Below are 25,579 nucleotides of genomic sequence, written 5' to 3'. Positions count from 1 at the left end.
CATCCTCAGGAGCCTGTAACAAAATATCCTTTGTGTCTTGCTTCCAAAACATTACTCTCCCTACCACGATTGTTTTGCAAATGGGAAAGTAGATAGCACATTGCCTTACAGTCTAGTGGACAGTATCCTCTCTGTGAAATGTCTTTTTTGTTGGATATCTGTTCAAACAGATTTTCCTCCTTCAGTTGAGATAAGGAAAGAAAAAGATAAACTCATGATTGTAAGACCCCAACCTGATTATTTCATTGAAAACATTTTTTTCTTCTGTTTCCATAGGTTCTCAGATACTATTAAATTAAGAGAAAAAATAAGACCCAAGAGTTTTTTCTCATGAATTATTTCTTGTTCCTAGTGACCCAGAACTTGTTGTCCTGTCCTCAGAAACCTGTAATAGGATATTCTCTGTATACCTTTTCCAAAACAGCACCCTCCCCATTCCGACTGTTTTGCAAATGTGATATGCATCAAAGCACTACTTTACAGTTAAGTGGACCAGATTCTATCTGTGACATATTCTGGCCTTTTAAAAGAATGGTTGATTTTTTTTTCTTCTTAAATATTGAAAATGTAACTCAAAACTATTTTTATTTTTTAAAAAAATTTTCTTGTGGTTTCTCTTTGAAAATATAGTGTTCCATGAAATGTAAGCATAAAATTTATAATTTTCCTATTGAAGCAATTTCTATATTTCTGACTTTTTCATATATAATTTTCATGATGTGATATTTCATGTTATTACTTAGTATAGCAAATTTACGGAATTTTTCTGAGGGTGTGGGAATAAAGGGAACCCTTCTACTCTGTTGGTGGGAATGTAAATTGGTGCAGCCAATTTCTTTGGAGAACAGTATGCAGGCTCCTCAAAAAACTAAAAATAGATTTGCCATATGGTATAGCAGTTCCACTCCTGGGTGCATATATCTACACAAAACTATAATCCAAAAAGATATATGCAACCCTGTGTCCATAGCAGCACTATTTATAATAGCCAAGACATGGAAACAACCTAAATGTTCATTGACAGATGAATAAAGAAGGTGGGTATATATACATACAATGGAATGTTATTCAACCATAAAAAAATAATGAAATAATGCCTTTTGCAGCTACATGGATGGACCTAGAGATTATCATATTAAGTGAAGTAAGTCAGAAAGAGAAAGACGAATACCATATGATATCACTTATATGTGGAATATAAAGTATGACAGAAATGAACTTACCTGTGAAACAAACTCACAGACATAGAGAACAGACTAGTGCTTGCCAAAGTGTCGGGGAGGGTTGGAATGAAAGTTTGGGACTAGCAGATGCAAACTCTCATATGCAGAATGGATAAACAACAACAGCCTAATATATAGCACAGGCAGCTGTATTCAATATCCTGTAATAAACTGTAATGGAAAAGAATATGAAGTATATTTATATTAATATGTATATAACTGAATCACTTAGCTGTACACCAGAAACTAACACAACATTGTAAATCAAGTATACTTGAATTAAAAAACAAAAGCAAAAATGCAACCAACAATCCCCTGAAACAACAAATTTAGGAAATTTTAATTTCTTTTTGAAAAATTAGGGTTAGAGTAAGTTTTTCCTCTTAGTTAAAATTTCAGTAGTTAACTATATTAGTAACTGTTATTTCTGTAATTCCTGGTGCTTTATCATAATCTCTTTCAGATCAGTTGTATCAGCTTATAGTGTCACCAACACTGTATTAACTTTGCCAGTTTTTTTCACAGTATACTGGTTTTGAGTATTTCAACATTTCTCCCCCTCAAATAAGTTATAAACGAAAGTATAATATAAAGTGGGCTTCCCAGGTGATGCTAGTGGTAAAGAACCCACTAGCCAGTGCAGGACACAAAAAGACATGGGTTCGATCCCTGGGTCTGGAAGACCCCCCTGAAGGAGGAAATGGCAACCCACTCCAGTATTCTTGCCTGGAGAATCTGATGGACAGAAGACCTTGTCAGGTTACAGTCCATAGGGTTGCAAAGAGACACAACTGAAGTGACTTAGCATGCAAATAATAGATTGCGAAAACTACTCACCCTTTAAGTAATATTTTTTAAATGCCTATTTTGGAACTATGTTAGGAATAATGCTAAGTACTTGCAAGCTTTTTTTTTTTTTTTTCATTTAATTTTAGATAAAATCTTAGTAGATAGTCTCTTACCTGTTCTCCTTTACTGATGAGGACACAGGCCGGAGTGCCTGAGTGACTTTCAGTTCAATTTAGTCGCTCAGTTGTGTCCAACTCTTTGCAACCCCATGAATCACAGCACGCCAGGCCTCCCTGTCCCTCACCAACTCCCGGAGTTCACTCAAACTCATGTCCATCTAGTCAGTGATGCCATGCAGCCATCTCATCCTCTGTCGTCCCCTTCTCCTCCTGCCTCCAATCCCTCCCAGCATCAGGGTCTTTTCCAATGAGTCAACCCTTCGCATGAGGTGGCCAAAGTACTGGAGTTTCAGCTTTAGCACCAGTCCCTCCAATGTACACCCAGGACTCATCTCCTTTAGAATGGACTGGTTGTATCTCTTTGAAGTCCAAGGGACTCTCAAGAGTCTTCTCCAATACCACAGTTCAAAAGCGTCAATTCTTTGATGCTCAGCTTTTTGACAGTCCAACTCTCACATCCATACATGACCACTGGAAAAACCATAGCCTTGACTAGATGGACCTTTGTTGGCAAAGTAATATCTCTGCTTTTCAATATGCTATCTAGGTTGGTCATAACTTTCCTTCCAAGGAGTAAGTGTCTTTTAATTTCATGGCTGCAATCACCATCTGCAGTGATTTTGGAGGCCCCAAAAATAAAGTCTGCCACTGTTTCCCCATCTATTTGCCATGAAGTGATGGGACCAGATGCTATGATCTTCGTTTTCTGAATGTTGAGCTTTAAGCCAACTTTTTCACTCTCCTCTTTCACTTTCATCAAGAGCCTTTTTAGTTCCTCTTCACTTTCTGCCATAAGGGTGGTGTCATCTGCATATCTGAGGTTATTCATATTTCTCCTGGCAATCTTGATTCCAGCTTGTGCTTCTTTCAGCCCAGTGTTTCTCATGATGCACTCTGCATATAAGTTAAATAAGCAGGGTGACAATATACAACTTTGACGTACTCCTTTTCCTATTTGGAACCAGTCTGTTGTTCCATGTCCAGTTCTAACTGTTGCTTCCAGACCTGCATATAGGTTTCTCAAGAGGCAGGTTAGGTGGTCTGGCATTCCCATCTCTTTCAGAATTTTCCACAGTTTATTGTGATCCACACAGTCAAAGGCTTTGGCATAGTCAGTAAAGCACAAATAGATGTTTTTCTGGAACTCTCTTGCTTTTTCGATGATCAAACAGATGTTGGCAATTTGATCTCTGGTTCCTCTGCCTTTTCTAAAACCAGGTTGAACATCTGGAAGTTCATGGTTCATGTGCTGCTGAAGCCTGGCTTGCAGAATTTTGAGCATTACTTTACTAGCGTGTGAGATGAGTGCAATTGTGTGGTAGTTTGAGCATTCTTTGGCTTTGCCTTTCTTTGGGATTGGAATGAAAACTGACCTTTTCCAGTCCTGTGGCCACGAATTTCCTGGCATATTGAGTGCAGCACTTTCACAGCATCATCTTTCAGGATTTGAAATAGCTCAACTGGAATTCCATCACCTCCAGTAGCTTTGTTTGTAGTGATGCTTTCTAAGGCCCACTTGACTTCACATTCCAGGATGTCTGGCTGTAGGTGAGTGATCACACCATCGTGATTATCTGGGTCGTGAAGATCTTTTTTGTACAGTTCTTATGTGTATTCTTGCCACCTTTTCTTAATATCTTCTGCTTCTGTTAGGTCCATACCATTTCTGTCCTTTATTGAGCCCATCTTTGCATGAAATGTTCCCTTGGTATCTCTAATTTTCTTGAAGAGATCTCTGGTGTTTCCCATTCTTTTTTCCTCTATTTCTTTGTATTGATCACTGAGGAAGGCTTTCTTATCTCTCCTTGCTAGTCTTTGGAACTCTGCATTCAGATGCTTATATCTTTCCTTTTCTCCTTTGCTTTTGGCGTCTCTTCTTTTCACAGCTATTTGTAAGGCCTCCCCAGACAGCCATTTTGCTCTTTTGCATTTCTTTTCCATGGGGATGGTCTTGATCCCTGTCTCCTGTACAGTGTCACCAACCTCCGTCCATAGTTCATCAGGCACTCTATCTATCAGATGTAGTCCCTTAAATCTATTTCTCACTTCCACTGTATAATCGTAAGGGATTTGATTTAGGTCATACCTGAATGTTCTAGTGGTTTTCCCCACTTTCTTCAATTTAAGTCTGAATTTAGCAATAGGGAGTTCATGATATGAGCCACAGTCAGCTCCCGGTCTTGTTTTTGCTGACTGTATAGAGCTTCTCCATCTTTGGCTGCAAAGAATATAATCAATCAGATTTTGGTGTTGACCATCTCATGATGCTGATAGGTATGCTAAGCCAGATTTGAACCCAGGTCTTATTCCAGAGTCTGTTTTTAATCCCACTTCGCTTCAGGATGTATAAATTTAAAAAATATTATTCACACATATTTTTCCATGCTTTTATAGTTGTCATAATTTTTTTAATGGCTGTATTCTTTCATTGTGTTAAAAATACCTACTTTATTAAATCATGTCATAGTGAATATTTGAGCTCTAGCCTTTTGCTATTTCTAGGTAGTGCCTTATCAGTTATTATTCTGCGTATATACTTTTGCATTTGTGAAATTTTTGCCTCAAATAAATTTCAAGAAGGGAATATATAGACCTTGTGATCTTGCATGTCACTCTTATAACAAATGTACCAGTTTTGTTCTTAACACCGCTTTGCATTGTGTAGCCTTAAAAAGGTGGTTAGGTTAATTGCTACTAAAAGAGAGATAAACATTTTTATTTGATTTTATGTTAATAAAATTTAAGGTTTTTGAGTTTTCTTTGACTGTTTTGTCCTGATTGATTACTGTACCATAGCATTTTAAAATTACTTATTCTTTTCTTTGTATGTGGTATAGTCATTTCATAAAACAGTATGCTTTCAAAAATCAAGATGCAAAAAAAGTGTAAAGTGACTTCCAAATGTATGCATAAAAGCCAAAGACTGAAATTACCTGTGTCTATTTCTTGGAAATTTAAAATAATCAGAAAAATTTTAAACACAACTGATAGAATGTCTGTACTTCATGTTAAAATAACAAACAAAATCTGAGCTAAGGGATTAGTTGTAAAGAAACAAATACCTCTTTGTCCCTTTCTGTCTTTGATACTCTAAAATGGAAGGAAGTTTTTTTTTTAGTGGGTGAAAGAAAGACATAGCTTCCCAATTTTTTATTGTGACTTTTTGTTTTACAGAGATGCTGTTCAGTTAAATGTGATTGCTACACGACAGCTTATTCTGCTTGCACAACAGATGAAGAATCTGGAAGTGTTCATGCATGTATCAACAGCATATGCCTACTGCAATCGAAAGCATATTGATGAAGTAGTCTATCCACCCCCTGTGGATCCCAAGAAGCTGATTGATTCTTTAGAGTATGTTTGTTTGAAATTTATTTAAATTTGCTTTGACCCCAAACTTTGGATCCAGATTTATCTATTTACATGTATCTCTTTGTCTGTTTAGTTTCTCTCTCTCTCCATCCACACATATGTATGCATTGCTCTCTTCCTTACTCAGCAAATTATAATATATCTGTTGTGTTCTGTTTATTGTATTGATTTGTACCTAATGACTCTAGGTGAAGTCATTGTGAAGCTTTCATTTTTGAACAGGTGTGATGGTTGGAGGAAAGCCTTTAAACAGCTTATTCATGGTATTAGAGTCTCAGTTTTTTCAAGGAATCAATCTTAGCCACCAAGAAGTTCTTGATATCCATGGAGAGAAATGACTGCCTATTCAATAGCAAGGTCTAATTTATTAAAAGATTGTGCTTTTATTTTGCCCAGTGGAGTACGGTTGACTCTTGAATAACATGGGTTTGAACTATGTGAGTCTACTTATATGCAGATTTTTTCAGTAAATAAGTACTCTAGTACTACACAGTCTGTAGTTGATTGAATGTGTTGATACACAACCATGGTACAGAGCGCTGACTGTAAAGTTACATGGGGATTTTTTACTGCACATAGAGTCAGTGCCCCAGCCCTGTGTTTTTCCAAGTGTCAACTGTATATCCTCAGAGGAGCCTTGAATTTTTAGGAAATCAGAAGAGTCATGATCCTCTAATTGATATTCCTAGTGTTATTGTTTATTATCTTTCTAAGGACTAGGCTGGATGGCATCACTGACTCGATGGACGTGAAACTGGGTGAACTCCAGGAGTTGGTGATGGACAGGGAGGCCTGGCGTGCTGCGATTCATGGGGTTGCGAAGAGTCGGACACGACTGAGCAACTGAACTGAACTGAACTGAAGGACTAGAATCCTACTATCAATTATTGCTTGAGAAGTGTTTGTGATTTGGTGGATACAACTAGGCATGGCCAAGATTTCATTTGCTTTAGCCTGTACATTCTCATTGAGTGAAACAAACAGGATCAAAGCAAGAATAAATAGCAGGGTCTTTTCTTCTTTTATAGACTATAATTATAGAAAATTCCAGTATCCATTATATCTTCACGTGTTTTTTTATTCTCATATAATATTCCTGCAAGCTTTTTCTTCCTTTATTCTCTATTTGCCCTTAGGTCTCTCTTCTTCCAAGAGATCCTTTTCACGTTCAGCTCCTTAGTTACCACCCCCTGTTTCTCAGTTGAATTCTTTACTTCCCAGGGGTGCTACAGAATGTTCATAGCTCCTTCTCCAAGTTTTCTTCTAAAATAAGCATAGAAGTCCATTTTTTTAAGGTTTTCCTGGAAATATGAGAAAATAGATTTGTAAGAAAGTTAGTAGTGGGAGCTTTGGGGACATTCTTATGGTAATTCCCTGGTTTCTGTTTTCTAACTGCATTTCTTGCTGCTGCTGCTGCTGCTGAGTCGCTTCAGTCATGTCCTACTCTGTGCGACCCCAGAGACGGCAGCCCAACAGGCTCCCCCGTCCCTGGGATTCTCCAATCAAGGACACTGGAGTGGGTTGCCATTTCCTTCTCCAATGCATGAAAGTGAAAAGTGAAAGTTAAGTTGCTCAGTCGTGTCTGACTAGCGACTCCATGGACTGCAGCCTACCAGGCTCCTCCATCCATGGGATTTTCCAGGCAAGAGTACTGGAGTGGGTTGCCATTGCCTTCTCCGATGGTTCCAAATATCTACCTCATTTTCATCAGATCATTAGGCAGAAGTGTTTAATATCTCTGGGAAAAGTTGAACGTGTAAGTTAATTTATCTGTTTACTTTTTCTCTATCCAAACATCTGAGTTGCTGAGAAAGAGCCTATAAACCTATTCTATTATTTCCTTTCTTTGTTTACAAAGAAATCTGGCCAGCAGATAATTTTAGAATAACTCATAGATTGACTATGTAGTCTCCCTCCAGTGATAAGTCTTACTGGCTCTACAGTCTCTCCTAGTTAAGCCTGTTTTATTTTATTTTTTAATGTAATGACTCTTTTATCCATTTTTTGAAGTTCATCTCCATTATGGAATTTTTCCTATGTTGAATAGTAACCTACCTTCAATTTTATAAATATTCCTTTCCTTCCACACAAAAAAGTACTTTAACATACAGAAGAAAGTTTATGTTGATAGTCCCATTTTATACATCCTCATCAGTTAGTATGGGTATCACTGTATACAACAGTAACAAATATGCATAGTGTTATAGACAAAAAGGAAAACTAATTGAAAACAAGTACATAACATTGAAATTAGAAATTTAGACTGAAAAAGACTATAGAGATCACCTAGTATATCACCCTCCTCTTATAGGTTATTATAGTAGACATTTTCTTCAAAGATACTGAGAGAACTGAAGGAATTTTATGACTTGACAGTAGATTACTAGACCTTTTATATTGTAAATGTATGTTCATTTAAAATGTATATAATTAACATGTTATGCTGTTATGGTGATTATATACAAATCTTTAATTCCTTGGGGCCAGATGTATTTTGGAATTTATTTAGACTTTAGAAAAAAATATAATCTATTGTGTAATATGAAACAACTTCAGCTATTTAAATTTGGGGTAGTGCTCCTTGTCAGACACATAGGAAGTATATGAATACTTAACAACTAGAAGATGTTTTTTTAAAAAAAGACCATAAATCAGTTCTAATTCACTTTTGCTACCTACCATATGGTATATGAAAAAACTCTTGGTTTTTAGCTATAGAAACTGGATATACATCTGGATTTGTGGTTGATGTTTAATGAAAGTAAAGCTGATTTCCATTTTTTTTTTTTTTTTTTTAGTAGAAGTTGTCAAACACTTGAGTTGGAGCCACAGATATATTTGAAATATGCAAAGTGGTTTTTCATTTTTTAAATGAAAATATATCTGAAAATATTTTTTTGAAGTGAAAAAATATCTGAAAATATTTTTGCATGTAATTTCTTTGTTTACCAGGTGGATGGATGATGGCTTAGTAAATGATATCACACCCAAATTGATAGGAGACAGACCTAATACATACATATACACAAAAGCATTGGCAGAAAATGTTGTACAGCAAGAAGGAGCAAAGCTAAATGTGGTGATTGTAAGGCCATCAATTGTTGGTGCCAGTTGGAAAGAACCTTTTCCAGTAAGTTGCTAGAGATCTTTGTAAATAATTGGAATTGGGAATTTTAAGTCATAATTTTCTACAAAAAGAGTTGGCAATTTTTTAAGAGCAGGTTTTGTTTACTGAACATGGCTTACTGTGGCAAAGTTGTTTCCATTTGTAGAGAGAGACACTCTAATTGGTACTTTTCTGTAAGGTGCATGTATTATAATGTTGCATGTATAGAAATGCAGATAAACTTTTAAAATGTTAACTGAAAATTAAAGGTTATGGTATTGTCTGGAGTCAGAGGAGACCGTGCCTTTCAAGTTTCTTTGTCATTGATAAGAGATTGGACACTGACACATCACCATTTGTTGGCTTTTAAAATTATTTGTGGATTAGTTTCCCTTGTGGAGGTGAAGGGAATAGAGGTGAGAATATTCAGGATCTTATTTTATTTCATTTGCTTTTTAGTACCTAAAAGAGGCAGGTCTTCTAAGAAGTTCATTAGTTTTCTTAACATTAACTATACAAGGCCATCAGTTGTTGTACAGTATAGTTCACATGCTAAGGAAGATAAAAATTTTCTGTGATTTGCTGTAGAAAAAGAAGATAAAAAATTTCTGTGATTTACTGTAGAAAAGCAAGGCATTACAATATTTGTGAATCGCTGAAATAAGAGAAAACAGATATAAAATGAGATAAATTGATTTAGGAAAGACTTAAGTCTCTGTAGTAGTAGTAAATGATACTATCTTGTTTGATACTTTGACATTATTCTGTTTTATTCAGTAATCTTGAGAATTTACCATTTCCTTCAACCTAAGGATACTGCCTTAGTAACTAGCACAAAATCAAACTTGAGCAATCTTAATTTAGCTTAAATATTTGACAGATATAAACTCCTTTTTGCAAAATTCTCTTTGCAGAGAGTTAATGAAAGAGTAGGTAACCCTTTGAAAATTATTTTACTTAGTCATTTGCAATCTCAGAAAAGACTATTTAAGATGGGGAGAAATATTCTTTCCTGACTATAGTCAGATTTTTAGTTCTTAGAAGAAGACTACCAAGTATGTTTGTGGAGTTATAGAGTTCAAATTGTAAATCTGTAATTTTACAGTATTTCTAAGCTCCCTTCCTTTTTTTTAATTTTTGGTATTAGGGATGGATTGATAACTTTAATGGACCAAGTGGTCTTTTTATTGCGGTAAGTAATAAGCCTTTTATTGTATTGAATATTCTGTTGTTTTTTTTCCTGTGTATCTTTGTATTGTGTATATGCACTATGGGTTCCGTATCTTAAGGTTTTGTTTTTAATTTCAACAAAGGCAGGGAAAGGAATTCTTCGAACAATGCGTGCCTCCAACAATGCCCTTGCAGATCTTGTTCCTGTAGATGTAGTTGTCAACATGAGTCTTGCGGCAGCCTGGTATTCCGGAGTAAATAGGTATATGAGATGGCAATGTCGTTTATTAGATGTATAGTAACTGAGAAGAGAACTAATGTTAAAATATCCTCTATAATGGATATTTATCAGTTTATTAACCCATACCAATATTATATAGATATTATTACTTTCAACTGCAAGAGTTGACTTACCACAGCCAATGAAGTGGTTCCATCAGCAGTAATAAAATTAACATAAATTCTTGTGTACTGGCACAGGATAGACAAGGTCATTAGAAAAATTTTTTTAATGTATTTTTTTTAATACAGACTAAAACTTGGTATAAACTTGTTATATATAAGAGGTGAAATTCACAGAGAACAACTTACATGTATCAAACACGCACACTAGTACACTTTAATCAACTCATGGGGCTTCCCTGGTGGCTCAGAGGTTAAAGTGTCTGCCCGCAATGTGGGAGACCTGGGTTCGATCCCTGGGTTGGGAATATCCCCTGGAGAAGGAAATGGCAACCCACTCCAGTACTCTTGCCTGGAGAATCTCATGGAGGGAGGAGCCTGGTAGGCTACAGTCCATGGGGTCGCAAAGAGTTGGACACAACTGAGCGACTTCACTATACTATATAATATTTATAGGTCTAACGCTTAAACCTAAACACCTACCCAGTGACATTTTTCTAAATAATAATCTTCCCTTATTTTTGCAGTCACTGTTTTATATTTTACAAAAAGGAGGGATATGATTATATGAATATATTGTTTCTGGTAAAAGCGAATTCTGTTCACAATTTCTTTTTAACTAGAGCCTCTGAAAATGGGAAGGAGATAGGAAGAGCCGAGGTGGTTCTTTTTCCTGTATGAAAAAAAGACACTTGTGCTAATACAAGAAGAAAAATATGAAGTCTGTGTTATTTTTTTATAAATATTTTTTGGGTAGGATTGGAAAAAAGGGTAGTGTAAATAGTTGTTCAGACATAAAAATTGATCCTTTAAAGATAGTATTTTAAATATTTATGGTAGAAAAGTCCTCATTTCTTCCTACTTAAGTATCATATAAGATTTAGATTGGTTAAGTTTAGCTTTTTAAAATTTTTCATTGCTTTGATCTTTGTCTTTGCAGACCAAGAAACATCATGGTGTATAACTGTACAACAGGAAGCACTAATCCCTTCCACTGGGGTGAAGTTGGTATGATTTTACCTGTAGTTTTGAATGTTAGAATAAATTTTTATAAACTTAAAATGTTCACCAATTACATTAGAATAATCCATGAGGCATTAAAGCCACCCAGTTACAAGTTTATTCTTATTTTAGTTGCCATGTTAGAACATCGACTAATACTGCCTTTTGGTCCTTAATAATGTTTCATAAATTTAAAAATACCCAGCTGTGTATTCCCTCCTCATCCCACCCTTGCCTGACCCTTATTGTTTCTCTGCTGCCATCTGCAGCGATGCCCATAGATACCCGTGGTATGGAAATAAACCTTTTTTCCTCCCTCATGGGCATTCTTAATCCTGATGTTCCTTATTCACAGGCAGTATCACTCATAGCTACAAGAGTTGATATATCATAGGAAATAGCTAGTTGTCCTAAGAGGAAGGAGTAAGCAAGTAGGATACATTTTGCCAGAATATTTTCTGTTGGGTTTATTAATCTGTTAAATTCACAAATTCACAGCAATAGTGTGTATGCTGTTACTTGTTTCAAAACAGGAATAGTATAACTTAGAATGTACTGAAACTTAATCATTTTTAAGTCAAATATAAAATAAAATACATTTACAGTGTTGATTTAGTGTACTAGGTCTTATTTTATCTCTAATTAAACAGTTTTTGTTACCCTTGTGGAATAATTTTGATTTTAAAGTAAATCTTTGTCTTTTATCCTAGAGGTTATTCTATGACATTTTTATTTCTATTTAATGATTGACTGTTAGAGAATATAAGGGAAAAAAATCTAGGGTGCTTTTAATTTTATGATAATAAGTGGTGTTCTTTTAAGAATTTTAAAACACTTCAAATGAGTTAGGTTTTTTGTAGTCTTTCATTGTGTTACAAAGTTTAGCAAAAATCAAATTGAGCTTTATTTTCTAGTGAATATCTCAGTAAACATTTCCATTGAAGTATTAATGTAGATGATAATAGAGTTGATTGTTTTGATATTGTATAACCTAGATAAATTACAGCAGAAGTTAATTTGGGGTTGTTTTAAGCTTGTTGATAATATGTTAATTTGAGCAACTTAATTATTCATAAGCAAAGGATGATGATTTCCCTTTTCTTTTTTAAGTAAGTACAGTAATAATCTGGAAAGAGGAACAGAAAGAAAGAAGCTATCGTGAGAGGTGAAATATAGAAAGTGACATTGTAAACTGATATAGGTAAAACATTAAAAAGATTTTTAAGAGTGAATTTTAGCAAAAATTCATTCATCTAATTAAAATTCATAAATAGTGGGAGTTCTAAAACCACTTGAGTTCAGCAGTTTAATACCCATATTCCCTTAGTTACTATAGAAAGTAGAAATGTTTGTTTTTTAAATGAGCAAACTCTGACATCTTTGGTAAAATATTTTGCTTTGTAAAAACATGATTTTTTTTGCAAAACTTCACTACATGGTTATTATCAAAGCTGTTACACAACTTTTCTTCCTCAGAATACCATGTAATTTCCACTTTCAAGAGGAATCCTCTCGAACAGGCCTTCAGACGGCCCAATGTAAATCTAACCTCCAATCACCTTTTATATTATTACTGGATTGCTGTAAGCCATAAGGCCCCAGCATTCCTGTATGATATCTACCTCAGGATGACTGGAAGAAGCCCAAGGTAATGGTGACTAGCTCTGTCTTATCTGTTCCTCTGACTGTTAAACAACCCATGCTTACACTAAACTGCGTATTAACTCTGTATTTGTTTATGCTTATGATAAGGCTTAATGGCCTTTTGTGACTGAGAAGACTCTTGAATTTAAGAATTTGTCAGAAAAGCAAAGGTATTGTTATAATTCATTCTGTTCTAAATTTTGGATGATAAATTATTGTCGTATGCTGAATTCTAGGTCTAACTTTAGGTATTTTTTTCTGAATAACAAAATAACATTCAAAATGCTTTGATGCTTCTTTTTCCTACAGGATATTATCTAAATCATTTCTTCAAGATGAATCCTTTAAACCAAGTATTCAGGCGCCCCAGTATTAAGTTTTGTTCCAACAACTTATTGCTTCATTATTGGAAGGGTGTCAGACATACAGTACCTGCATTATTGCTTGATCTTGCACTCAGGTTGACAGGTCAGAAACCGTGGTAAGAAGAATAGCAGTAAATACACTGTATTGGTAAGGTGGTGGAGGCTTGCTGGAGAGACAAAAAGTCGCTAGCATGAGCTTTACCTTTAGTTACTAACCTAATTAATCACAATCACAATCCGGATGCTAGAACATTTCTTAGAAATTGAGGATATTTGGGGAGACTGTGGATCTCATCTTATTGGGCCATTGATCCTCCAAAATCCCATACTACAGCAAATGTCCAGCATCAAGGTTGTCATTGTTATTATAAGCTGAAATTGAGCCCTTCTCTCCCCATTAATAACTTGGAGGTGAGTTTTATAGGGGATTAAGGGTTAAATGTTTTGTTTTAAGTGGATTGTACAGTTTTATATGAAAAAAACCTAGGATGCTTCTAGGAAATTAATTGCTTGAGCTGTCTCAGCTTCCCATTCAGCTTATAATATTGTAATTACAATTTTTGACTAATTTTTCAGGTTGATAATATCATAGTTTAAAACAAAAGTTAACAAATTGAAAACTTCATTTCTTATAGTTGTTATAACAAGGCCTTTTTTTATTGAAAGCTCACAGACTTAAGTAATCCTACTGTCTTTACCACAATTATAGTGAAATAAACTATAAAAATATTTATTTTTTTAACTACATTGGCATTTGTAGTGGAGCCTTTGATTGGAGAGTTCAGGATTTGAGTATTTAAGTGTAAAGAAGATGCTGATTCCAGAACTTTCGTCAGCTGCTCAAAAAATAAAAGCGAGGTATCTGCTAGTTATAGTGTATCAGGATTTGAGTTACATGTAGGGAATTTTCTGTGAATTCAGTTGTCCATTATGTTTCGCATTGTGTATGTTAAATACTGAAATATATGAGTGGTGTTGAACAACAGTGCATGCTATCTTGATATTAATAGATTTTATGTAGATTAGGACAGAAAAGTCAAAACTAGGTTCAAAAAGTAAAATAAGTTAAATATATCACAATGCTTTACACAGAAAAGGGGGCTTAGTAAACTTAAATGAAGACCAGAGTTGATTAAATAATTTATAATAGATATTGATGCATAACAAATTATCTCAAACTTAGTGGCTTAAAACAGCAGCGGTCATTTTATTATTTCTTTTGGTTTATTGCTTCTCTCAACATCTGGAATTTAGGAAGGAATCCACTGGGCAGCTTTGGTTTAGAGGTCTTTCTTGTGACTGAGGTCAGATGGAACTGAAAGGGGGACATTTAGTGGAACAGCTGGTATCATTGTCTCTTCATGTGGTATCTGGATCTTTTCATAGAGTGTCTTTGCAAGGACCAGTGGTCGCCTTAGGGGAGTTGGACTGCTTACATGACAACTGGAGGCTTCAAGGAAAAGTGCTTCAGCAGGCAAGGTGGAAGCAATGTGCATTTTCTGACCTACCTTAGAAAATCATGCAGCACTACTTCCACCTTATTCATTTAGTCCCAGGCGAGTCACAGATCTTTTTTTTTTGCTCCAAGATTCCAGGAGAAGGGATATAGAGAATAGTCAAGATCATCTTGTAAATGAGCTGGTGAGATGAAAGGTATTGTCGCAACTGTTTTTGGAAAGTGCAGTTTGCTATAGTCAATCTTCTAGTCCCAACAGTTTATATTCCTCCTACATGGAAAACACTCTTGCTTTTCCCCCCACAAAACCTCTCTGACAAAAGCTTGAAGCCAGTGTGGTTAGTGAAATCTGTTATAATTGTGGATGAAGCTTTTTCAGATACAGTTCCTCAAATACTGATCTGAAAACCTGTGAACTAAAGTATCAGGTTACCTCGTGCCCGTCCGACATATAATAGTGAGACAAGCATAGGAAATAATTTAGACAGTCTTGTTCAAAAGAGAAAAAATAAGAGGCACACAGCAATCACTGGTCCATAATAATTCTGCATTCCAGCAGGGTATGTTTGATGGTTTCTTAGTTAGGGTTTCATTCCCCCTCTCTGGTTGTTCTTTGAGGTTTTGGTTCTCTCCTGAGTCATCCTTCTTTTCCCGTTTAAAAAAAAAAAAAAAAGGCCTCTGTTTGCCTTCTTATTCTACTTCCTGCCCACAAAAAGTTGGGAGTCTTTAGAGCAGAGATCCAAAAGCTTTCTGTAAAGCACCATATAGTAAATATTTCAGTCTTTGTGAGCCATATGGATTCTGTTGCAGCTTTTTACCTCTGCTGTTAAATGTAGCTTCCACCTTATAACTACTCAATTCTGCAGCCTCAGACAATATGTAAATGAACAAGCATGACTGTGTTCCAATCAGACTTTATTTTAAAAATAGAAGTATTTGGCCCTAAGCTCTGGTTTGCTGGACCTTAATGCAGAGGCCTCTTTGCATTTGGTACTGTCTCTGTCCTTTTAAGTATAAACTCATAATTCCTTTAAAATTTTGTGTGTTTCCCATGTATTTGTTTTAAAATAATCCAGTCCATTAGACCAAAGTCATACCCACAGATCTTTTTGAGACATAACCTTTCTCTGTCTTGGGTTCCTTATGAAGTTGCTGTGGAATAGCACCCTTGAGTCTTAAATCTTTGCCTCTTATATCCTTAGACTCTTAAATCCTGCCTCTTAGAGCCTCTGTAAGACATATCTTTAACATCTAGAATGAAACTTTTGTCTGAAAGTGTCTATGAAGTGTACTACTTTAATCTTTTTGAGGTCCTAACAGAATCTTGCATCTGCATTCTCGATTTGATCTTTGATCAGAAGTTGTTTCTAAATGAATTCCTGGCTAGAATTTTACATTCTTTCCAAATTCTACTAAAACCAGATAGTTCATTTTTTAAGATCATCTTTGTCCTCTTTGAGGAAATCTTGGCTTAGATCATCAAGTTTATTTGATACATTTTCTATTTTCCATGTGACCATAGGCAATAGTTTTGTTCTTCTAACTTCCAACATTATTTTCCTCACTTACCTTGAAAGTCTGACCAACAGCTTCCGCATAGCCCTTTTATTTTTTCCACTAACATCCTTGGTCCTTCCATGTTTTATCAGTGGTCTCAAGGGCCTCACAGTTTCTGTCTACCACCTAATCCTAAAGCCAGTACTGCATGTTTTAGATTTTTATTACAGCAGTCCCTCCTCCCAGTACTGATATATTTGTTCCCATTATTTGTGCAGCATGACAAATCTTTCAAATTTTAGAATCTTTTTTTTTTTAATTTAGATAAAATTGATATCAGACTTAGTATCTTAAAACAGTAATCATTTCATTCTGTGGGTCAGAAGTTCTAGAAGGCTTTGATGGGATGGTTCTCTCTTAGAAGTGATTGCAGTCATAGGGACTAGAGCTAGGTACACTGTAGGGAATGGTAAAGGAGAGGAAGGGTGCCAAGCAGCTGGGTGGCCAGACATCTATCTCTGTTCATATAGTCTCAGAACCTTTCAGTGTGGTCTCTGCACATGGCCTAATTTGGGCTTCCTCACAGTGTGGCAGCCTCAGGGGGAGTTGAACAGCATACATGACCTCTGAAGGCTTCAAGGGTGAGTATTCCACTGAGCAAGGCAGAAAGCTACCTTACTTTTTCTTAACTCCCCACAGAAGTCACAGTATCACTTCCACCTCATTCTGTTGGTATAAGTTACCTTCACCTCTTAATGGAACCTCTTAATAGTTAAGGTGATACTGTAGGTGAACATATAAGATGGGAGATAATATTTGCAGCCACCTTTGGGAATTAAAATTTGCTACAAATAGGAAGCATCAAATAAAGAGTCTTCTTAACTGAGGTTTGTCCTGTACAAGGCTTTCTAAATATCAAACCAGGAATGCTTTGGGAGCCTTCACTCTAAAAGCAACAAGAGACATAAAGGTTTTTTATTTAGGCAATTTTATAAATGTTAAATACATGGTGGTAGTCGCTCAGTCATGTCTGACTCTTTGAGACCCCATGGACTGTAGCCTCCCAAACTTCTCTGTCCGTGGAATTTTCCAGGCAGAGAAAACTGGAGTGGGTTGCCATTCCCTTTTCCAGGGGATCTTCCCCACCCAGGTGTCTCGCATTGAGGGCAGCTTCTTTACCATTTGAGCCACCAGGGAAGCCTCAAGTGTTAAATATAAAGTCTTACAATTTATATTATTAAATTTGTTCAGATTATTTGCTGAGCAAAGTAATGGCCTCTACACCTTACATTGCTGCTGCTAAGTCGCTTCAGTCGCGTCCGACTCTGTGCGACCCCAAAGACGGCAGCTCACCAGGCTCCCCTGTCCCTGGGATTCTCCAGGCAAGAACACTGGAGTGGGTTGCCATTTCTTTCTCCAATGCATGAAAGTGAAAAGTGAAAGTGAAGTTGCTCTGTCGTGCCTGACTCTTAGCAACCCCATGGACTGCAGCCTTCCAGGCTCCTCCATCCATGGGATTTTCCAGGCAAGAGTACTGGAGTGGGGTGCCATTGCCTTCTCCAACACCTTACATTAGGACCTTAATATAATGCCTGCTTCTGCATTAAACTAATGTCAGTCATGTCATTCATGGTGTCCATTTTACTCATTTGCATTGTTCCGAGTGTCATTCGGCTTGATAAAAATATGACTTACTGTATATCTGGGTATCATTTAAAAAGTACAACTCAGATATGCATCATATGGATTCTGGTGACTAGGCTCTTGGGACTAGAATGCATGATATTATCACATATAGAAGTAGTATGAGTTATCTGCTTTAGCTCCTGAAATGTAGTAGTTATTTTCTCTTAAAAATGGTATTTTAGAAAAATGGTTCTGTGGCTTCCTTTTTGTTGTTATTGTTTTATTATTTAGCTTCACTTTCTCTAGTTTAACTTCTCTGAATCTTAAATTTTTTATTTTTGTGATTCTCCGTGGAGGGCAGTTTTGCCTCCCTCAAGGGACATTGGACAGTTTTCGGAGATGTTTTTAGTTATCGCAACTGGGTAGATGCTACTGGCATCTAGTGGGTAGAGACCAGAGATACTGCCAAGTGTCTTACAGTGCACACGGCAGCCCCCTCCCACAAAGAATTATCTGGCCTAAAATGTCTATAATGCTGAGATTGAGAAACCCTGGACTAGATGATTGTTAGGATCTTGCCCTCCTCTAAAGTTTTTAAGAATTTTTTTCAGGTTGCTGTAATAAAGAATGAATATTCAGAACATATATGGCAATGTGGTCCCAGGCATCTGCTCTTACAGCATGTTTAACCAAAGACTAGTGGGGCAGAGTTTTAAGTTTCTATTTATATTTCCCATAGTATTCAGTCCAGACTTTTATTACTTGATAAGTGTTCTGTGAACTTAACATATATATATGACCTTTTGAATTTCCTTCTCCCTCTCCAGTTTTTTATTGTAATTATGGCGGAATCACTGATTGACTCTTAGGGTAATTCTGTCACTTGAATGAATCTGAAAATAAGACTAAGTGAGGATTGTCAGTGAAAATGGAGTTAGGAAGAAAAACTTTTTAAATAAGGTGTATGTCAGAAAGCCACATTAACCAAATATGTGTATATGTGTGATTCATGTATACTATACTGGCTGTGATAGTGGGTATTAATTACCAATCTTGTAAATCTTCTCCTCCCTTCAAATTCTTTCTGTTTGAACTATTCCTGTCTAGATTTAGCCTTTGATGCTCACTAATTCTTTCTGTGTTTAATGGAGGTTTTATTTTGTAATTACTTTCTTTAATGAAGTACAGTTCTTCTTTACATACATAGTCCATGTTGTCTCATTTTGTTTCAGTATTCTGTATTCAGGATTTCTTTCTAAATGTGTTGAATGTGTCAGAATTGCTTAGCTAATGTTACTGTTTTGGTTTCCTCCTCATTTCTAATGTTCTCATTTTCTTCTGTTTCTCGCATTTCTTAAGCCCTGATTTGGAGATCTCTAAACTGCATAATGCTAATCCTAATTGTGGGACTATAATAGAATTCTTTTAAAGTATTTCTTCACATATAATTTTTCTTTTTATCAGAGATTAGGAATTTTTGGTGTGTGTGTTTCGAAAAGTTCTGCCTTCTATTTCTCTCCCTATCACTGATAATTATTATTGTGTAGATGTTACTGTTCTGGTTAGTGTTATGATATTAATGACTTACAGTGAACCATGATATATAAAATGCCAAATTTAAAGATTAAAGCCCCTCACCCTTTTAAAAAGAAACAAAGTATCAAATTTTCTTATTTTTATAAAGATGGATATTGGGGATTTGGGAAGTTTAGGGAATATATTGAATATCTATTTGAGAAAGTTGTCAACATGAGTCATTGATTTCATGGCACATCCAGGCGCCTGTTGGTGTTCAAGAGCAAGTTGTTTAAAATATATAGAGAGAGTTAACTAAATGGCAAATGAATATTTCTGTATACTTTGCTTCCATGATGCTGAAGAGTTGAGATTAAAATGTAACAGTATGTTATGAATTCACAGAAAATCTTACTAAAATGAAGCTGAACTAAAATGTGATTTAAGGAACAAAAAAGGAAAAGAATGCTAATTGAATTCATTTATTTGCTTAGTATTATATGTAGAAAATTTGGCTTTGAAATATTCCATTTCATGTATCAGCAGAACTCTGCTTAGGCAATATTAAATTCATTTACTGCTGCTTAATTTTTTTTTCTTTGTTTTGCATTTATATAATGTTCCAAGATGCAGAAATATTCTTATTTCCTGGTGATTTGGTACACTTATTGAACTACGTGTTACAATTTTACTGTCAATGTCTCAAAATAGAAACTGGTTCCCTGGGTGGTGGTGAGATTTTTCCTTATCTATGCAAATTATGAATCTCAGTTTTTCTTAAAATACAGGATGATGAAAACAATAACTCGTCTTCACAAAGCTATGGTGTTTCTTGAATATTTCACAAGTAATTCTTGGGTTTGGAGTACCGACAATGTTAATATGTTAATGAATCAACTAAACCCTGAAGATAAAAAGGCAAGTATTTTTTTATATTAGAAAATAAGGGCAACCTGAGAAATAATTGGATATTTTCTACAACCATTATGCAATAAGAAAGTTGATCTATTTATAGTGTCCCATTTTCAATCATAATTGGTAATAAAATAGTTGCTTTATTTTAGAATTTTATAATTAAGTATGAGAGTAGCAGAAATATTTTCAAAGCATGATTGAAATGTTGATTCTCTTTTCCTCTTTTAATGTCAGGTTCAAAGAGAATTTTTATGCATTTCCCCCCCAAATACTGTTTTAAGTTTTAAGGAAAACATCTCAGAAATTGTTTTTCAAATAGTCTCTTCTACTTTTTGCCATTCTACATTTTGCTTTCTGTTAGTTTGAAACTTAAACTCTTATGAATTTTCTTTTTAAGGTTACCTTAGATATTTGAACATGAATACTTAACAAAAAATTGAGTGATTTGTATAGATAACCTCTTCCTTAATGATACTTAGGACCATAAAATGTTTTAGCTCTGATTACTACCCCCACTAACTTATGTGGTTGTATGTTACTTTAGTGTTCTACTTAAATCTCATAATTAGAAATGATTATTTTGTTCAGCTTTGTTGTTGTTGTTGCTAAGTAGTGCCCAACTCTTTTCTACTGCACGGACTGTAGCTCACCAGGCTCCTCTGTCCATGGGATTTCCCAGGCAAAATATTGGAGTGGTTGCCATTTCCTTCTCCAGGGGATCTTCCTGACCCAGGGACTGAACCTGCATCTCCTGCATTGGCAGGTGGATTCTTTACCACTGAGCCATCAGGGAAGCCTGGGGGCTAATTTGCTCCTGCTTTACAGTATCATTTCTTAATTTAGCAAGGCCTAATAAAATATTGATACTTCCACCTTTTCTTGGATAATGCAAAGGCTAAAACATGTACTCTAGTCAATCAGTATTCATATAGATTTCCCAGTATAGTTGTCTTTTTACTGCTCTGATTTCTTCCTTCATCCTCCTCTAATGATTTCAGAATTCAGTCTGGAATCATTTTCATTCTGCCTAAAGAGTACCCATTAGTGTACTTTCTCTAGTGTTTGTCTTCTGTTGATGTTAGATTATCTCAGTTTTTATTCTTGGAATATTTTTATTCTTCAATGATATTCATACTGCTATAGAATTCTGTTAGTAAGCTTTCTTTGAGCACTTGGAAGACATTGTCTCATAATCTTACAGCTTCCATTGCTTCCTTTGAGATGTCAGTGGTCAGACTAATGGTTGTTTCTTTGGAGGTAATCTACAATGCCTTTTCTGGTTTAAAAAAATTTTCTTTCTTTGACTTTCAGCAGTTTTACTCTAATATGTATAGATACAAGTGTGCATATATAGTATGTGTGTGTTTTAAATCTGTGGCTTGATGTCTCACAATTTTGGGAAAATTTCCAGCCATTGTCTTTCCAGATACTGCTTTTTTTCTATTATTTTTCATTTTTCCTATGGGAATCCAATTACACAAATGTATGACCTTCTCATATTATCTCATATCTTAAGTCTCCATTTCAGTGCTGTGGTACTTTAATGATTTATTTATGGTAGCTTTTTTATTTTTAGTCTAGAGCTTGCTATTTTCAGAGAAGTGTGATGGTAAATTAAATTGTGAATAATCTGTTTATCACACCAAAAAAATTACCTGATTGTGTGTGGAAGAGCTCTGAGCAGATTATATCCCTCTTATTTTGTCATGAAGTAGCATTTTTGTAAGGCTTTCTTTTCTGTATTTATCTACTATTTTCACCAAATGGCCCACTTACTGTTACGTAAACTCCTAAGCCGGCTTTCATTCTTCTTAAAAAAAGAAAGCCACATTCTTTCTCTTAATGTCAATACTATTCTCTAGGAAAATTAATCTGTATAGTATGCAAGATGTTCAAAAAGAAGAGATACTGTAGATAGAAGGAAACTGGAAATAAGTGTATTGTTTCTGTGTTTAATGGAAGATAATGAAATAGGAGTAAGAACTTTTTTTGTGAGTAGCAGTAAGATTTTAAAAATTAATATGGTAAACATTTTATAAGCATGTCCTGTGGAATTAGCCTTTGGAAAAAGTGAATTTTTGACTTATATGAAATAATTATGAAAAAATTATTCAAGAAAATAACCAGTAATTTTTTTGTTTATGTAGACTTTCAATATTGATGTACGGCAGTTACATTGGGCAGAATATATAGAGAACTACTGTATGGGAACTAAGAAATATGTACTGAATGAAGAAATGTCTGGTCTTCCTGCAGCTAGAAAACATCTGAACAAGTAAGTTTTATATGGGTTTGATTTCATCTTGTCTTCCTAATGAAATACTAGTTTTTTCCTAAGCTGTTAACTTGAGATATTGCTAATAATATTGTATTTAGGAAAGTGGTTGCCTTTGGACTGTAACTCTGGTAGTGTTGATTTAACCTATGACTATTGAAGCTTACTGTTTCATCAGTTGATACTATTCATTAGTAAGAAAGGCAAGTGGAATTTAGTTTTAAATATCACTTTCATCTTCCCTTATTGCTACTGAAGAAGTAAAGATATCAGGAGATAATAAAAATGTATTTTAAACTGGAGATAATGTAAAGTTTCTTCTACCTTATTGAAATACATCTTTAGAAGAGGAAAAGAGATCTAATAATACATTATTCAGTATAGAGCTTTTTCTTTGTTTATAAAATAGTTATTCTTTTTCCCTTAGTCTCTTATAAAACTAATATGTACTAATTGTTAAAAAACACTTAGAAAACAAGAGAAAAAATTACTATTAGTCCATTATTCAGAGATGCAATTAGTTTTAATAGTAATCTCTTTTATTCATAGTAATTTTTAATACAATCTTTATAACAGTTTTCAAAACTTTCACATTATTCTTGCTCTTTAAACTCTTTGAGACTTTATAGGGCAGATAGTTGTGTAGATGAAGAAATAGAGACTTAGGGAAGTTGTATTTGAAAGGTCACATTGTATTGAGTGGCAGAGCAAAGTTCTTTTGTCTACACCCATTGTTCAGATATTGTACAGTTAAGCATTGAATAACATGGATTTGAACTGTATGGGTCCATTTATATGTGGTGTTTTTTCAATAAATATATACTATAGTACCACACAATGTGAAGTTGGTTGAATTCACTGGTGCAGAAACACGGGGAAGAAAGGCTGACTCTAAAGTTATATTTAGATTTTCAATTGTGTGCAGGATTGATGCCCCAACCCCTACATTGTTGAAGAATCAACTGTAGTCCTATATCTTTCACTGCCTGTTTAAGTTAGTGGAATTTATGTAATGTTATGGCATACCTAAACAATTTAGATTCCTTTATAACACCATTAAAAAAACATCAAAAATGTTTTGAAACATAAGCAAGATAATACGTATTTTGCTCTTTGAGAATGGGAGGGTCTTCCTTGGTAGAGCAAGTACCATGTTTCATTCATGGTATGAGGACTTGTCCAGTTGACTTTTGATCTTGACGGACAGCTATAACTGAAAGAGTAAGTTCTTCCGTCTGACAACTTGTAAGCAGCTAAAGATGTCCAAAAATATTTATTTTGTCTGTAGGATGATGTATGTAATGAATCTCCCTTTTTAGATGAGATAACTCTGGATTACAAGAGATATTTCTATTTTACCTAACATACTTGTTGCCTAGCACAGTTTAGGGCATACAGAAGGCTGCTTAATTGTACTTGTTAAGAAGTAAATTTACATCCCAAATGTTACAAAAAACTTTGTGTTATTGTTAATAGAAATAATGCATTGTTTGATGGACTGCTGTCCAGAATGTGCACAGTCAGGTGTTTTTGATGTTTGCTAACTTTCTAATTTCTAGTTAATTTTTAAGTAAGTTTCAAATTAATATGGATTTGAACTTTGATTAGATTAAGATTTGAATATGAATTATCTGCTATCCAACAATATTCTTTTCTAGAAGATAGTATCCAATATATCTCTTGATCTGCTTTCCAGGTTGAGAAACATACGTTACGGTTTCAATACTATCCTTGTGATCCTGATTTGGCGCATTTTTATTGCAAGATCACAAATGGCAAGAAACATCTGGTACTTTGTGGTTAGTCTATGTTACAAGTTTCTGTCTTACTTCCGAGCATCCAGCACTATGAGATACTGAAGACAAGAATTTAGCATTAGAACATCTATGCATATGGTGGTCTAAATGCATAAAATGTAAAATGTACTTAAGTCATTTCACCTTTTGTCAAGACATTAAACCATCTTAGCTCAGAATGTGGAGTAAATTATGGTACATTTTATGTAACATTTTAATGTATGCTCATAAAAGCCTAGTGAATACACTGTGGTATGCCAACTCAAATCTGTAATAGCCACCAAAACCATGACTTAACATTTTGATCCCTGGGGGAAAATGGTTGGGTAAGGGTAGGAGGGGGAGATAGGAACACTGACCAGTATAACTGTGCAATTCTGGAACATACTAATTAAAATATGCCTTAACATAGAGTGATTTTCTAATTATAATATTTAGTGCAGTGGAAAGCATTTATTTGAATGGGAATACTAGCTAAGTTGGTAGATATTTGATTCTACAGTGTTTGATTTTTATCATCAGTTTAAGTGATTTTTAGTTTTGTTAAAATTACAGCCAAACTATTTTCACATCATCCTGTAAGTTACTGAATGGTCTCAAATGTGAAAAACATTTTCATTTTCCTTCTTTCTCTGATTTGAGGTCTGATACATATCATTTTCTATAAGCAATCAGTTATTTTCATAATCAGAAGGCTATATATTATTATAGAGACCCTACTGGATCTAAATGAGTTTGAGAATCCATATCAGCATATGCCATGTGTTTTTAGAAGGAAAATGAAAATTCACTAAACCTATTAGTATTAAGAAGAATAGGAGTACATTTTTCTTGACCACATTATGACCAAATAAAAACCAATTCTGTGACATTTTGTTCATGTTTTGAAGCTGGATGATTACTTAAGACTTTGACAAGCAGGTGTGGGTACAGGGAGGAATTCATCATACTTGTGCTCTCCTCCCTTAATAAATTTTATTAATAGGACTTTAAAAGGCTTATACTGTCCAATTAAAACTGAAAGTACATTACTATGGAAGAATGTATTTGCAGGTAGTCATAACATTAAGAAAATGTTTTCATATGTGTGTAAACACATACTAACTTTTGACCTTGAGAGCTGAATTCCTTCAAGAAAAATAATGCATAAAATAATGTGTATAAGATTAAATAAAGAACTTTATTTACATACCACATAAAGTACCAAACTGTTGAATGAGTTTTAAGATAACTTTTATTTTTTGTGC

The 25,579-nt window shown here is 34.8% G+C and overlaps 1 protein-coding gene across 8 annotated transcripts in view; it reads left to right on the top strand.

Annotated features, from left to right (window-relative positions):
- The window catches only part of FAR1 (fatty acyl-CoA reductase 1), a 76,279-nt gene extending 51,173 nt beyond the window's left edge, over positions 1-25,106 (top strand). For 5 of the 8 annotated variants that reach the window (XM_055548561.1, XM_055548565.1, XM_055548568.1 and 2 more), the window contains 10 exons: positions 5,366-5,545; positions 8,516-8,693; positions 9,817-9,861; positions 9,983-10,101; positions 11,182-11,249; positions 12,720-12,891; positions 14,639-14,731; positions 20,135-20,264; positions 22,409-22,536; positions 24,233-25,106. In XM_055548561.1, coding sequence (XP_055404536.1) covers positions 5,366-5,545; positions 8,516-8,693; positions 9,817-9,861; positions 9,983-10,101; positions 11,182-11,249; positions 12,720-12,891; positions 14,639-14,731; positions 20,135-20,264; positions 22,409-22,536; positions 24,233-24,395 — 1,276 coding nt within the window. In that variant the 3' untranslated portion in view covers positions 24,396-25,106. Of the gene's footprint in view, positions 1-5,365; positions 5,546-8,515; positions 8,694-9,816; positions 9,862-9,982; positions 10,102-11,181; positions 11,250-12,719; positions 12,892-13,196; positions 13,369-14,638; positions 14,732-14,840; positions 14,884-20,134; positions 20,265-22,408; positions 22,537-24,232 lie in introns of those variants that run through there. The other 3 variants (XM_055548563.1, XM_055548562.1, XM_055548569.1) reach the window with 3 other exon arrangements.
- The last annotated feature ends 473 nt before the right edge of the window (positions 25,107-25,579 follow it).

Source organism: Bubalus kerabau, chromosome 15 (genome assembly GCF_029407905.1).
Source record: "Bubalus kerabau isolate K-KA32 ecotype Philippines breed swamp buffalo chromosome 15, PCC_UOA_SB_1v2, whole genome shotgun sequence".
Taxonomy (NCBI): Eukaryota; Metazoa; Chordata; class Mammalia; order Artiodactyla; family Bovidae; genus Bubalus; species Bubalus kerabau.
This window is presented reverse-complemented; position numbering and strand designations above follow the sequence as displayed.